Source organism: Coregonus lavaretus (genome assembly GCF_964263955.1).
Source record: "Coregonus lavaretus genome assembly, chromosome: 10".
Classification (NCBI taxonomy): Eukaryota; Metazoa; Chordata; class Actinopteri; order Salmoniformes; family Salmonidae; genus Coregonus; species Coregonus lavaretus.
The window spans coordinates 4,873,789-4,888,360 of NC_139997.1; the positions used below are offsets into that span (position 1 = coordinate 4,873,789).

General features: G+C 43.6%; 1 protein-coding gene across 1 annotated transcript; it reads left to right on the plus strand.

Moving 5' to 3' along the window:
* Positions 1-9,641: 9,641 nt before the first annotated feature.
* Positions 9,642-13,763, plus strand: sowahb (sosondowah ankyrin repeat domain family member B; the record flags this gene model as incomplete). The annotated part of the gene is given in 3 exon segments (XM_084170003.1): positions 9,642-12,062; positions 12,066-12,110; positions 12,112-13,763. Coding segments are annotated over 3 exon segments (2,595 nt in total). The 3' UTR covers positions 12,241-13,763.
* Between the last annotated feature and the right edge of the window lie 809 nt (positions 13,764-14,572).

Sequence of the window (14,572 nt, forward strand, 5' to 3'; positions counted from 1 at the left end):
TCTCATGTCATTTGTTACTCTATTTAAAAGTTTTCTTCAGCATATTGCAGAACATATACAATGTGCATTAACTTCATAAAAACACGGTGGAAGGGTGACTACCTTTTTAATTGAGATAGGGGCTGCGTCCCAATGGCACCGTGCCAGTTGGGACGTATTCAGGGTCGTTTTCCCAGTCCCTATAATAGATTCTATTGTTAATGTGTATGATAAGAGAACAGATTCCTGCAATGAATGGATTCAGGCCTGACTGCAGCATGCATTTGAGTGATAGGTGTTGACCAGACAAAGGCAGTAGGTTGTGATTTGACCTTTCTTTCAAATTTCTAAATTGAAATGTAGCCCAGCATATAACCCAGGTGAAGGCAGTTTCAGGTTGGATATTTGCGCTTTCAAACCACTTGAGCCACAGACTTCCAAATATGTTGGAAAAATTGCGCACAACATTGCACAGGTCTTATTTTCACGATTTGGACATTAATTCGCGTTCCAAAGCTAATAAAGGTGGAAATGTGAGCAGCATTCCTATTCCTAGTTGAATTAGTAAACAAAGTATGTTTTTATTTTTTATTTTTTTACAATCGAATTTCAATAGCTCCTTGGTCATGTGACCTACTGACCTCAACCAAGGTTCAGAATGTCCACTGACTACCCTTCTATATTGCACACCCTTTAGTTTGTCCATTTTCATCTCACACAGTTTTACATTAATTTTTTTTAACGTTTTTTTTTCCATTTCAATAGTTCCCTGGTCATGTGACCTACCACCCTAAATACATGATTGTCCACTCACTAAGCCTTCATATCGCACAATCTGTTGTTTGTCTACTTTCATCTCACTCTATTAGACTTAAATCTGTAAGCATGAGACCCAGTAGGTATGGACATTGCTGCACAGTGGACACCCACACTCGGAAGTCATTTGGGGAAAAAGAGAGTATATAGCTACTTTTTTTAAATCTCCTGTAAATTATTCAGTGCCTATATATATAAATATATTTTAGGCTGTGTGTAGAATGGGGCATAAAGGAAATTACCTCTACTAGATTATGCTGGTAAGGAAAACAGCATACAGTTTTGCCCTGTGTATTCATTTGCCTATAACTAATCAGAATTCCATTATGTTTACATAGAAAATAGAATACTTCAAAATGAGAAGATCCCGCCATGGGAAAGACGACTGGGTGGACATAAAGTGGAAAGTAGGGGAAATATCTCCCACCATGCAGCAGGACACCTTCAGGTTTGTAGTTGTATTTTCAATAATGAATGGTTAGCTGTTATGTGACAATTAGGTTAAAAACTCTATTTTCTTTTTTGGTGTAGATGACCAAGGAAGTTGCACAGAACTTAGTTTTGTTTGATAAAATCAATTTTTATATTCAAATGTAGGAACTGGGTTCTACAGTTTGAATCCCTGCTGTCTCTGGCTCCACACCCACCCCGCCCGGCCATCTAGATGTGTGAAAGTTAGTGTATAAGCTAATGATCCATCAATCAATCAATCAATCAATTTTATTTTATATAGCCCTTCTTACATCAGCTAATATCTCGAAGTGCTGTACAGAAACCCAGCCTAAAACCCCAAACAGCTAGTAATGCAGGTGTAGAAGCACGGTGGCTAGGAAAAACTCCCTAGAAAGGCGAAAACCTAGGAAGAAACCTAGAGAGGAACCAGGCTATGAGGGGTGGCCAGTCCTCTTCTGGCTGTGCCGGGTGGAGATTATAACAGAACCATGCCAAGATGTTCAAAAATGTTCATAAGTGACAAGCATGGTCAAATAATAATCAGGAATAAATCTCAGTTGGCTTTTCATAGCCGATCATTAAGAGTTGAAAACAGCAGGTCTGGGACAGGTAGGGGTTCCATAACCGCAGGCAGAACAGTTTAAACTGGAATAGCAGCAAGGCCAGGCGGACTGGGGACAGCAAGGAGTCACCACGGCCGGTAGTCCCGACGTATGGTCCTAGGGCTCAGGTCTCTCAGTTGGCTTTTCATAGCCGATCATTAAGAGTTGAAAACAGCAGGTCTGGGACAGGTAGGGGTTTCGTAGCCGCAGGCAGAACAGTTGAAACTGGAATAGCAGCAAGGCCAGGCGGACTGGGGACAGCAAGGTGTCATCATGCCCGGTAGTCCTGACGTATGGTCCTAGGGCTCAGGTTCTCAGAGAGAAAGAGAGAACGAGAGAATTAGAGAGAGCATACTTAAATTCACACAGGACACTGGATAAGACAGGAGAAGTACTCCAGGTATAACCAACTAACCCCAGCCCCCCGACACATAAACTACTGCAGCATAAATACTGGAGGCTGAGACAGGAGCGGTCCGGAGACACTGTGGCCCCATCCGAAGAAACCCCCGGACAGGGCCAAACAGGAAGGATATAACCCCACCCACTCCGCCAAAGCACAGCCCCCGCACCACTAGAGGGATATCCCCAACCACCAACTTACAATCCTGAGACAAGGCCGAGTATAGCCCACAGAGGTCTCCACCACAGCACAAACCAAGGGGGGGGCGCCAACCCAGACAGGAAGATCACGTCAGTAACTCAACCCACTCAAGTGACGCACCCCTCCCAGGGACGGCATGAAAGAGCACCAGCAAGCCAGTGACTCAGCCCCTGCAACAGGGTTAGAGGCAGAGAACCCCAGTGGAGAGGGGAACCGGCCTGGCAGAGACAGCAAGGGCTGTTCGTTGCTCCAGCCTTTCCGTTCACCTTCACACTCCTGGGCCAGACTACACTCAATCATATGACCTACTGAAGAGATAAGTCTTCAGTAAAGACTTAAAGGTTGAGACCGAGTCTGCGTCTCTCACATGGGTAGGCAGACTGTTCCATAAAAATGGAGATCTATAGGAGAAAGCCCTGCCTCCCGCTGTTTGCTTAGAAATTCTAGGGACAATTAGGAGGCCTGCGTCTTGTGACCGTAGCGTACGTATTGGTATGTACGGCAGGACCAACTCGGAAAGATAGGTAGGAGCAAGCCCATGTAACGCTTTATAGGTTAACAGTAAAACCTTGAAATCAGCCCTTGCCTTAACAGGAAGCCAGTGTAGGGAAGCTAGCACTGGAGTAATATGATCACATTTCTTGGTTCTAGTCAGGATTCTAGCAGCCGTATTTAGCACTAACTGAAGTTTATTTAGTGCTTTATCCGGGTAGCCGGAAAATAGAGCATTGCAGTAGTCTAACCTAGAAGTAACAAATGCATGGATTAATTTTTCTGCATCATTTTTGGACAGAAAATTTCTGATTTTTGCAATGTTACGTAGATGGAAAAAAGCTGTCCTTGAAACAGTCTTGATATGTTCGTCAAAAGAGAGATCAGGGTCAAGAGTAACGCCTAGGTCCTTTAGAGTAACGCCTAGGTCCAACTTTACAACCATCAAGATGAATTGTCAGATTTAACAGAAGATCTCTTTGTTTCTTGGGACCTAGAACAAGCATCTCTGTTTTGTCCGAGTTTAAAAGTAAAAAGTTTTCAGCCATCCACTTCCTTATGTCTGAAACACAGGCTTCTAGCGAGGGCAATTTTGGGGCTTCACCATGCTTCATTGAAATGTACAGCTGTGTGTCATCCGCATAGCAGTGAAAGTTAACATTATGTTTTCGAATAACATCCCCAAGAGGTAAAATATATAGTGAAAACAATAGTGGTCCTAAAACGGAACCTTGAGGAACACCGAAATGTACAGTTGATTTGTCAGAGGACAGACCATTCACAGAGACAAACTGATATCTTTCCGACAGGTAGGATCTAAACCAGGCCAGAACTTGTCCGTGTAGACCAATTTGGGTTTCCAGTCTCTCCAAAAGAATGTGGTGATCGATGGTGTCAAAGGCAGCACTAAGGTCTAGTAGCACGAGGACAGATGCAGAGCCTCGGTCTGACGCCATTAAAAGGTCATTTACCACCTTCACAAGTGCAGTCTCAGTGCTATGATGGGGTCTAAAACCAGACTGAAGCATTTCGTATACATTGTTTGTCTTCAGAAAGGCATTGAGTTGCTGCGCAACAGCTTTTTCTAAAATTTTTGAGAGGAATGGAAGATTCGATATAGGCCGATAGTTTTTTATATTTTCCGGGTCAAGGTTTGGCTTTTTCAAGAGAGGCTTTATCACTGCCACTTTTAGTGAGTTTGGTACACATCCGGTGGATAGAGAGCTGTTTATTATGTTCAACATAGGAGGGCCAAGCACAGGAAGCAGCTCCTTCAGCAGTTTAGTAGGAATAGGATCCAGTATGCAGCTTGAAGGTTTAGAGGCCATGATTATTTTCATCATTGTGTCAAGAGATATAGTACTAAAACACTTAAGTGTCTCTCCCGATCCCAGGCCCTCGCAGAGCTGTGCAGATCCAGGACAGCTAAGCCCTGGAGGAATACGCAAATTCAAAGAGGAGTCCGTAATTTGCTTTCTAATGGTCATGATCTTTTCCTCAAAGAAGTTCATGAATTTATCACTGCTGAAGTGAAAGCCATCCTCTCTTGGGGAATGCTGCTTTTTAGTTAGCTTTGCAACAGTATCAAAAAGAAATTTTGGATTGTTCTTATTTTCCTCGATTAAGTTGGAAAAGTAGGATGATCGAGCAGCAGTGAGGGCTCTTCGGTACTGCACGGTACTGTCTTTCCAAGCTAGTCGGAAGACTTCCAGTTTGGTGTGGCGCCATTTCCGTTCCAATTTCCTGGAAGCTTGCTTCAAAGCTCGGGTATTTTCTGTATACCAGGGAGCTAGTTTCTTATGACAAATGTTTTTCGTTTTTAGGGGTGCAACTGCATCTAGGGTATTGCGCAAGGTTAAATTGAGTTCCTCAGTTAAGTGGTTAACTGATTTTTGTCCTCTGACGTCCTTGGGTAGGCAGAAGGAGTCTGGAAGGGCATCAATGAATTTTTGTGTTGTCTGAGAATTTATAGCACGACTTTTGATGCTCCTTGGTTGGGGTCTGAGCAGATTATTTGTTGCGATTGCAAACGTAATAAAATGGTGGTCCGATAGTCCAGGATTTTGTGGAAAAACATTAAGATCTACAACATTTATTCCATGGGACAAAACTAGGTCCAGAGTATGACTGTGGCAGTGAGTAGGTCCAGAGACATGTTGGACAAAACCCACTGAGTCGATAATGGCTCCGAAAGACTTTTGGAGTGGGTCTGTGGACTTCTCCATGTGAATATTAAAATCACCAAATATTAGAATATGATCTGCTATGACTACAAGGTCTGATAGGAATTCAGGAAACTCAGAGAGGAACGCTGTATATGGCCCAGGAGGCCTGTAAACAGTAGCTATAAAAAGTGATTGAGTAGGCTGCATAGATTTCATGACTAGAAGCTCAAAAGATGAAAACGCCATTTTTTTTTTTGTAAATTGAAATTTGCTATCGTAAATGTTAGCAACACCTCCGCCTTTGCGGGATGCACGGGGAATATGGTCACTAGTGTAACCAGGAGGTGAGGCCTCATTTAACACAGCAAATTCATCAGGCTTAAGCCATGTTTCAGTCAGGCCAATCACATCAAGATTATGATCAGTGATTAGTTCATTGACTATGACTGCCTTTGAAGTGAGGGATCTAACATTAAGTAACCCTATTTTGAGATGTGAGGTATCACGATCTCTTTCAATAATGGCAGGAATGGAGGAGGTCTTTATCCTAATAAGATTGCTAGGGTGAACACCGCCATGTTTAGTTTTGCCCTGATCATGTATGACATTGTATGACATTCATGTATGACATTCCTGGGAGTGTGTAAACTTACATTTTGTATTACCATATCATTTTTGTATGTTCTCTATAGTTATGTACTTGAAAATGTATCAATTGACCAATTCGGCATATTTGGGCAGACTTTATACAAAATAGTCCAGTATTGCAATGCTTCACTGGATCAATCTGAAATTTTGCACACACACTGCTGCCATCTAGTGGCCAAAATCTAAACTGTGCCTAAAATGCAATATTATATTGTGGCCTTTCTCTTGCATTTCAATAAATAGAAAATGCATGTTTTTTTGTTTGTATTATCTTTTTTATTTTACCTTTATTTAACTAGGCAAGTCAGTTAATAACAAATTATTAACTGGACGGCCTACACCGGCCAAACCCGGATAACGCTGGGCCAATTGTGCGCTGCCCTATGGGACTCCCAATCACGGCCGGTTGTGATACAGCCTGGAATTGAACCAGGGGGTCTGTAGTGACACCTCAAGCACTGAGATGCAGTGCCTTAGACCGCTGCGCCACTCGGGAGCCCCCTATTACCAGATCTAATGTGTTATATTCTCCTACATTAATTTCAAAAGTGTTTCCTTCCAAATGGTATCAATAATATGCACATCCTTGCTTCAGGTCCTGAGCTACAGGCAGTTAGATTTGGCTATGTCATTTTAGGCCAAAATTGAAAAAAAGGGCCTGATCCTTAAGAGGTTAACATGTTTATAATCTTTTCGGCATGTAAGACAATTTATAATATAACACAATGGATGGCTAATTCGTCATACTGCATTGATATTTGATTTGATTTATAACGTGTTACGATTTACTATGTTTTAGATTGAATGTTTTGCATGCCAACGGTGGTTCCATGTGCTGTGCCTAGGGATGAATACAAAACAGTTCAACAGAGTGAAGAACACAAATTGGAAGGGCTGTCTTTGCTAAACCCCATCCACACTGAAGAGGCTCTGAAATGTATGAAATGAAATCAACCAGGGATAAAGAGAAAGTTAACACTGTGAAATGTTTTGTACTTATTTGAATTAAAGTGTCTGTTGACATGTTGGAAAATATTAAAGATCTACAATTTCTGTTTAATTTGTCAATATTCATTTTAATTCATTGATTATCTGGCCACCATTATTGTGGTTACATGTTCAGTATACACTACCGTTCAAAAGTTTGGGGTCACAGACATTTTTTTCTCCATTAAAATAACATCAAATTGATCAGAAATACAGTGTAGACATTGTTAATGTTGTGAATGACTATTGTAGCTGGAAACGGCTGATTTTTTATGGAATATCTACATAGGCGTACAGAGGCCCATTATCAGCAACCATCAGTCCTGTGTTCCAATGGCACGTTGTGTTTGCTAATCCAAGTTTATCATTTTGATCATTAAAAAACCCTTTTGCAATTATGTTAGCACAGCTGAAAACTGTTGTGCTGATTAAAGAAGCAATAAAACTGGCCTTCTTGAAACTAGTTGAGTATCTGGAGCATCAGCAATTGTGGGTTTGATTACAGGCTCAAAATGGCCAGAAACAAATAACTTTCTTCTGAAACTCGTCAGTCTATTCTTGTTCTGAGAAATGAAGGCTATTCCATGCGAGAAATTGCCAAGAAACTGAAGATCTCGTACAACGCTGTGTACTACTCCCTTCACAGAACAGCGCAAACTCCGGGATGCTGACCTTCTAGGCAGAGTTGCAAAGAAAATGCCATATCTCAGAATGGCCAATAAAAATAAAAGATTAAGATGGGCAGTCTGAGATGTGGCTTTTTCTTTGAACTCTGCCTTGAACGTCAGCATCCCGGAGTCGCCTCTTCACTGTTGATGTTGAGACTGGTGTTTTGCGTGTACTATTTAATGAAGATGCCAGTTGAGGACCAGTGAGGCGCCTGTTTCTCAAACTAGACCCTCTAATGTATTTGTCCTCTTGCTCAGTTGTGCACCGGGGCCTCCCATTCCTCTTTCTATTCTGGTTAGAGCCAGTTTGCGCTGTTCTGTGAAGGGAGTAGTACACAGCGTTGCACGAGATCTTCAGTTTCTTGGCAATTTCTCGAATAGAATAGCTTTCATTTCTCAGAACAAGAATAGACTGATGAGTTTCAGAAGAAATGTCTTTCTTTCTGGCCATTTTGAGCCTGTTTTGAACCCACAATTGCTGATGCTCCAGATACTCAACTAGTCTCAAGAAACACAACGTTCCATTGGAACACAGGACTGATGGTCGCTGATAATGGGCCTCTGTACGCCTATGTAGATATTCCATTAAAAATCTGCCGTTTCCAACTACAATAGCCATTTACAACATTAACAATGTCTACACTGTTATTTTAATGGACAAAAAAATTGCTTTTCTTTTCGAAAACAAGGACATTTCTAAGTGACCTCAAACTTTTGAACGGTAGTGTGTGTATTGACCAGCAAACCCACTGCAACCTACCTTACTGGCCGTGCAGTTCACTCTCCATCTTTGCTTTGGACAATTAATAACTAAGAGTTATTTAAAAAATAATAATAATGTACTTTGCCCTTTTCCTTTATGGTTGATATTAACGATGAAAGAAGATGTTCTCTTTCTCTCTCCTATTGTGTACCGCTGTTAAATACTGTGGCAAAATAAAGACTTAAGGAAAGGGAAAATAAGTACTCAGAACTACCAATTATTATAGATAAACATTAAAGAAAAGGGTCAACACAACACTGGACTGAACCCTAATTGTCAAACTAATATTAATGTACAACAATATAGAAGATACATAACTAGAGGTTATGCAATATGGGTATATATCCACAGAATACTTCTTAGGTGTGTAATTGACATGACCAAGGAGCTATTGAAATTCAAAACTATGAAACATTTACGTAACACAGCGTGAGATCACAGTACACAAACAAGAGTGTGCAATATATAAGGGTAGTCCGTGGACATTCTGAACCCTGTTTGAGGTCAGTAGGTCACATGACCAAGGAGCTATTGAAATTCAAAACTATGAAACATTTATGTAACACAGCGTGAGATCACAGTACACAAACAAGAGTGTGCCTATAGAAGGGTAGTCAGTGGGCATTCTGAACCTTGTAGCTCAGTTGGTAGAGCATGGCGCTTGCAACGCCAGGGTTGTGGGTTCGTTTCCCATGGGGGGGGGGGGGCAGTATGAAAATGTATGCACTCACTAACTGTAAGTCGCTAAGAGCGTCTGCTAAATTACTAAAATGTAAATGTTTGAGGTCAGTAGGTCACATGACCAGAGAGCTATTGAAATTCGAAAACAATGAAAAACATATAAAAATTAATGTAAAATCACCTGAGATGAAAATGGACAAACAAAAGGGTGTGCAATATATAAGGCTAGTCAGTGGATATTCTGACAGCAGTTTGAGGGTTGTAGGTCATATGACTAAGGAGTTATTGAAATGTGAAACTTTAAACAATTATCTTAAAATCTCATGAGATGCAAAAGGGTGTTTGAGGAGTGTGGGTCACATGACCAAGGCGCTATTGATTTTTAATTTTTTTTAAATTAAATGTTAAATAGTGCGATATGTGTCTCTGCCATAGGGTTAGCTATAACCCGTTTAGAAAGTTTTAGGAGTAATGGTTAAAGAGCTATTGAAATCTGAAAAATTAGATTTGTCACTATGTTGACGGTCCCTAACTGCTGTTGGTGGACGTAAGGAATAATACAGGGGAATATCCAACCTGAATTTGTCTTTACATCGGTCCCAGCATATGGTAGGCAATTTATATATCGTAACATTTCATGAGCAAGGCTAACGGCATATTGACTAAAGCTCAGGTGTGCATGTGGAGTTAAACATGTTCGGATGGGGTGGAGTTAATTGTTGCTGGCGCAGAAAAAAAACGTGACAATCAATTGAACTTTGAAACTTGGAGCAAACAGACAGAATGGCCACCGATTTTACACAGGATTCGGTGTTGTACTTTCTCCAATTCAAGGGTGGGAGAGTGAAGAACTCTGAACTGTTGGCGCACTTCAAAACTTTCCTTCGGGACCACGAGAACCAGACGCACAACCGGCAACTGTTTAAAAAGTTTGTGAACTCTGTGGCTGTGGTGAAACCAGAGGAGGGAGTATCATACGTGGTGCTCAGGAAGAAATGTCTGGGGCAGGTTGCTGGAGACATCGCTGCCGCATACCACTCAGCAAAGCCCCCCGCTAGACAACAACCTGCGCCACAGGCGAGACCGAGAGAGAGAGACCACTCACCGAGAGCTCCCGTAAGCCGAAACCAGGAGAGAGGTCAGAAGGGACTGATTGAGACGCACTTTTATGAATTACACGTTCCACCAGGCGACACCAACCAACTCGCCGACAAGGTTTTAGCCTCGGCTGGAATTGTCAACAACAACAACAACAATGTGGAAACAACTATCAATTTCGAAAAGCCTATCCAAAGCTCCACGCCACATGTTCTAGACCATGCTCCACCTCCTGTATTCAACCGAGAAGCACCATTCCTCCCATCTTACAATGCAGCAATATCAAAGAGGTCAGAAGATGGGAGTGGTCAGAGCTTTGAAGCAGAAGGGGACCTGAATCACAAAGGTATTTACATCAGTGGTTCCAAACTTGGCCAGCAGTCAAAAGAACCAAAGAGGAAGAGGTCCTATCCGCCCCCTGAGTTCCTATACACAGAGGTGGAACCTCAGGCGCCTCACCTGACACACGTGCAACAGAATGCAGTGCAGCCGCAGAGGAAGACTTCTGAAGCTGACCACAGAAGACCATCTGCAGCATGGCCACTGTTCACCACTCTAGAGCATGCCAGCTCCTCTCCTTGTATAGCTGATGGTCACAGTCCTCCTGCTGAAGCTCCACGCGTTCCCCTTCCCACTGGCCTCCAGGTGACGCGGAGCAACGGCAACCTGGATGGCAGTTACCACCTCCACCATAGGATTCCACAGCGGCCCAGACCAAAACAAGATGGACTCCCAGCGGCTCCGCTACACGCTACACCTGCCTCTCAGCTGACGCAGACCAACGGCGGCCTACCTAGTCCACAGAAGGATGGAGTCCCAGTCCCTGTTCCTGACATCCAGTATCCGGAAGAGAGAAGAGTTGCTGTTGCCCAGTCCAGGACCCAGCCCTTGCCTTTCCAGCACAGCCTACCCCTGGACTCTGCCTACCAGTACCACACTCCTGCTGGGTCTACTGGTGGTTCTGGGAACCCTGAGCACCACCACCACCACCACCACCACTACCAGGCCAGCTCTGGCCTCTCCTCCAGTCACAGCCACAGCAGCCTCCCCCTACCCCCATCACTGGACTCCAGGGATGAGTGGACCCAGGGCTCCCCTAGAGAGGAGTGGGCCAGCGATGAAACCCTCAGCTACCGGGACCTGAACTACCCAGGTGAGCAGCAGAGGGTCAAAGTGTACGAGATTCTCCGCCGTGGCCAGGAGGCCCAAATGCTCTCTCAGATGCACCGCGCTGAGAGGAGAGTCCCCTGGCCTCACCATCACTCCACCGGTTACCTTGACGACAAGGCGGACAGAGTATCGTCATGGCACCACTCCACAGGTAATCTCCATGATGACGACGGGTCCGAGTCCATTGAGTCCACCTCTCTTCCTGGTTCAGACCCCGAGCCGTTCCTCCGACCCCCTGTTCGGCGAATCAGCAGCCGGTTCCGCAGCCGTATGTGCCGCAGCCTCGGAGCCGACCTGGACCAACTGTTCCCGGAGGACGTCGTCTCGGCACGGCACAACCGCCTCCTCCTCCTCTCCTCCAACCTCAGCATCAGCCACTCCTTCTCCACCCCCACCTCACGCACAACCAGCTACAGAGACCTGAGGCGGGAGATGCACTCCAGGGCTTCCAGTAACAAGAGCCTGAACGGAGCCTCCAACTCTGGCGGCCATGACAGCGCCTACTTCCACCGCCACAATCTGGTCCCCCTGGAGGCCAAGGAACATGACTGGCTGGTGAAGGGCGCCGCTGGGACCTGGACCGACATCTACACCCTCTTCAGAGATGAACCCAGCCTCCTCGCCAAGAGAGACTTCATCACTGGTTACACCATCCTGCACTGGATCGCTAAACATGGAGACCACCGGGTCCTCAACACACTCTGGTACGGAGTCAACAAAGCCGGGTTGAAACTGGACGTGGATACTAAGACCACCTGTGGCTACACGCCTCTTCACCTGGCCGCCATCCACGGGAACAAGAAGATGATCCGGCTGCTTGTTTATAAGTTCAGGGCCAACGTGGCCCTCAGGGATACCAGTGGGAAGAAGGCCTGGCAGTATCTGGGCCAGACTGGACCCAAGGACCTGCTACAGATGCTAGGGGCCCCTCACTGCTAGACTTCCACAGGGGGTAGCTCCACACCCCAGTCCTCAGGGGGGAGACCCCCCAAGGCCCCCTACAACCTCGGCCGCGGTAAAGAAGTCCACGTCCATCACTGAGTTCCTCAAGCATAAGACCCTAATGAAGTTCCCAGGATGGGAGGGTTCTCAGTCGCCCGACTCCTTTGTGTGAGAATAGCGTGAGCATTAGGGTGGGTCTGCCTGCTCTGAGGGTGGCTACAGGGGCTGACAAGACCTACCAAAGACCTACCAAACTGACTGACAAAGACCTACCAAACTGACTGACAAGACCTGCCACACAGCTCAAGCCTCTTACTAAGTAAGCCGTTTGGGGTCTTGACGACTTTGATTTGTCTCTTTAAAACTTTCTTGGTTATTTCAAATGTTTTTTTCCATTCATTAAAAAAAATCTAAGATGAAATAATTGAATAAGAGGGTGGGGATTATGTTATTGTCTAAATTAACGTATTGTGATTTGGCATATGACGTGGTATTAACTATCACTTGTGAAATCCTATCATGAAAAAAAGCAATAGAATCAGTTATGTGTGAGTTGCAGTTCTTAAGAGATTGTATTAAATTATGACACCTCAGTATAATTGCTTTGCAATTTAGTTTATTGTGGTGAGAAGCTTTTGTTTATTTGCTGCTGGGGAAATGGCTTCCATTCTAGTGTGCTCATTTTCAATGACCAAAGAATACTTTAAAAAAAAAAAAAAAAAAGCTTTTTCTCTAACAAAGGTGTACTGTGTGTCAGTTGTCGGGGCTTATGTGGGTTCAGAGTTCAAGTGGTGTGATGTGACCTGACACTGGAATGTGGTAGTGAGAGGACATATTTTTTTGTTCAAAGGCCTGTCGGAGTATATTGCATCATCTGACAGGACTAAAATGTCAGGAATCCTTCCCTTCAGTTGCACCAGGTTGCTTATCATGCACAATGTTTGAGGTTCATTCAGTATAGATTGCTTGGCTTTATTAACTTGTGATTGACACCACAAAGTTTAGACAGTACTCGTATGAACAGTTTTCTCCATGTGCACTTAAATGATGTTTTCATGATGCATAATGTCCTGAGGTGCTAAAATAATCCAAACTGGTATTTGATGTAGCTCTAAAGCCATTTCCCTAAAGGGATACTTCTGGATTTTCGCAATGAGGCCATTTGTCTACTTCCCCAGAGTGAGATGAACGTGTGGATACCATTTTTATGTCTCTTTGTCCAGTATGAAGGAAGTTAGAGGAAGTTTTGCGAGCCAATGCTAACTAACATTAACGCAATGACTGAAAGTCTATTGTATCTGCTAGTAGAAGTATCCCTTTTAAGCACTCTTTGTTTTGTATCCAACACTACTGTCTTTGATGAAAATCAAACGTTAACCTGTGTTAACCCTCTCTCTGCAAGTTAAAGTTTAACAAAGGCTAATTTACAAATAGCACCCTATTCCCTATACAGTGCACTACTTTTGGCAAGGGCCCATATATAGGGAATAGGGTGCTATTTGGGACGCACAGCCTAATACTCAAAACTTACATTTACTGTACATTTGTTTTGCTCTTGATGGAAAAAAAAGAGTAAAAAAAAAAAATATATATATAGTCACTGGGTGTGTATGGAAGGAAGGCTGCAGTTAAATCAAGCAGTGTATTGGATAACCTGTGATAATATATCTATATGTCTACAGCTTTCTTTTTGTATGAATAAAAGCATATCATTGTATATTAACTGCTATAGTTGTTAGCATTTCTTCAAAGATTATTGTCAGCACATACCATAGCTGTGGCTCAGTTGGTAGAGCATGGCGCTTGTAACGCCTGGGTTTCGTTTCCCACAGGGGGGGCCAGTATGAAAATGTATGTGACTAAAATGTTTTTAAAAAATGATACCGGTTTGTGCCAACCTCTGCAGTTAGCTGTAGTAGCAGCATCCTTGTAGTCTGATTCCTGTGAACCACCAGAACAAACCTTCTGGAACGTTGCAGATAGAAACATCATGAATAGAGCAGAACGTGATTTACTCTACATGTCAGAGGCATGTCTGTTCTACAAAACCGATTTCTATCTGAACGTTCCAGAATGTTGTGCCATGCTGAATGCAGACCTGATAAACAAGCATGTTTCTTTTGACTGTTTCTCTTCTCCCTGTAATCCAAGAGGCTGTGCAGCTAGGAGAGAATTAAAGGGATAGTTTATCCTAATTCCAGACATTGGTTTCCTTACCCTGTGGGAGTCTATGGACAAGGTATGACAGCAATCCATGCTTTGGTTTAGGGCTCGATGTTCCCGCGGAGACAGCGTTCACGGTAAACGTGCATCATGTTCAATTCATCTATAAGTGACCGTTGATCTTCACAATCACAATTTGAGAAAACATTTTTTGTTGTAATTTGGGTGAACTATCCCGTTAACAGTGGAAGGAAGGGTAAGAAGTCTGACACTGCCAAGTTGAGCTATCACCTTACACTGGGATAATGTGTGAGGGCAAATGGTCTACAAGTCAAGTCACT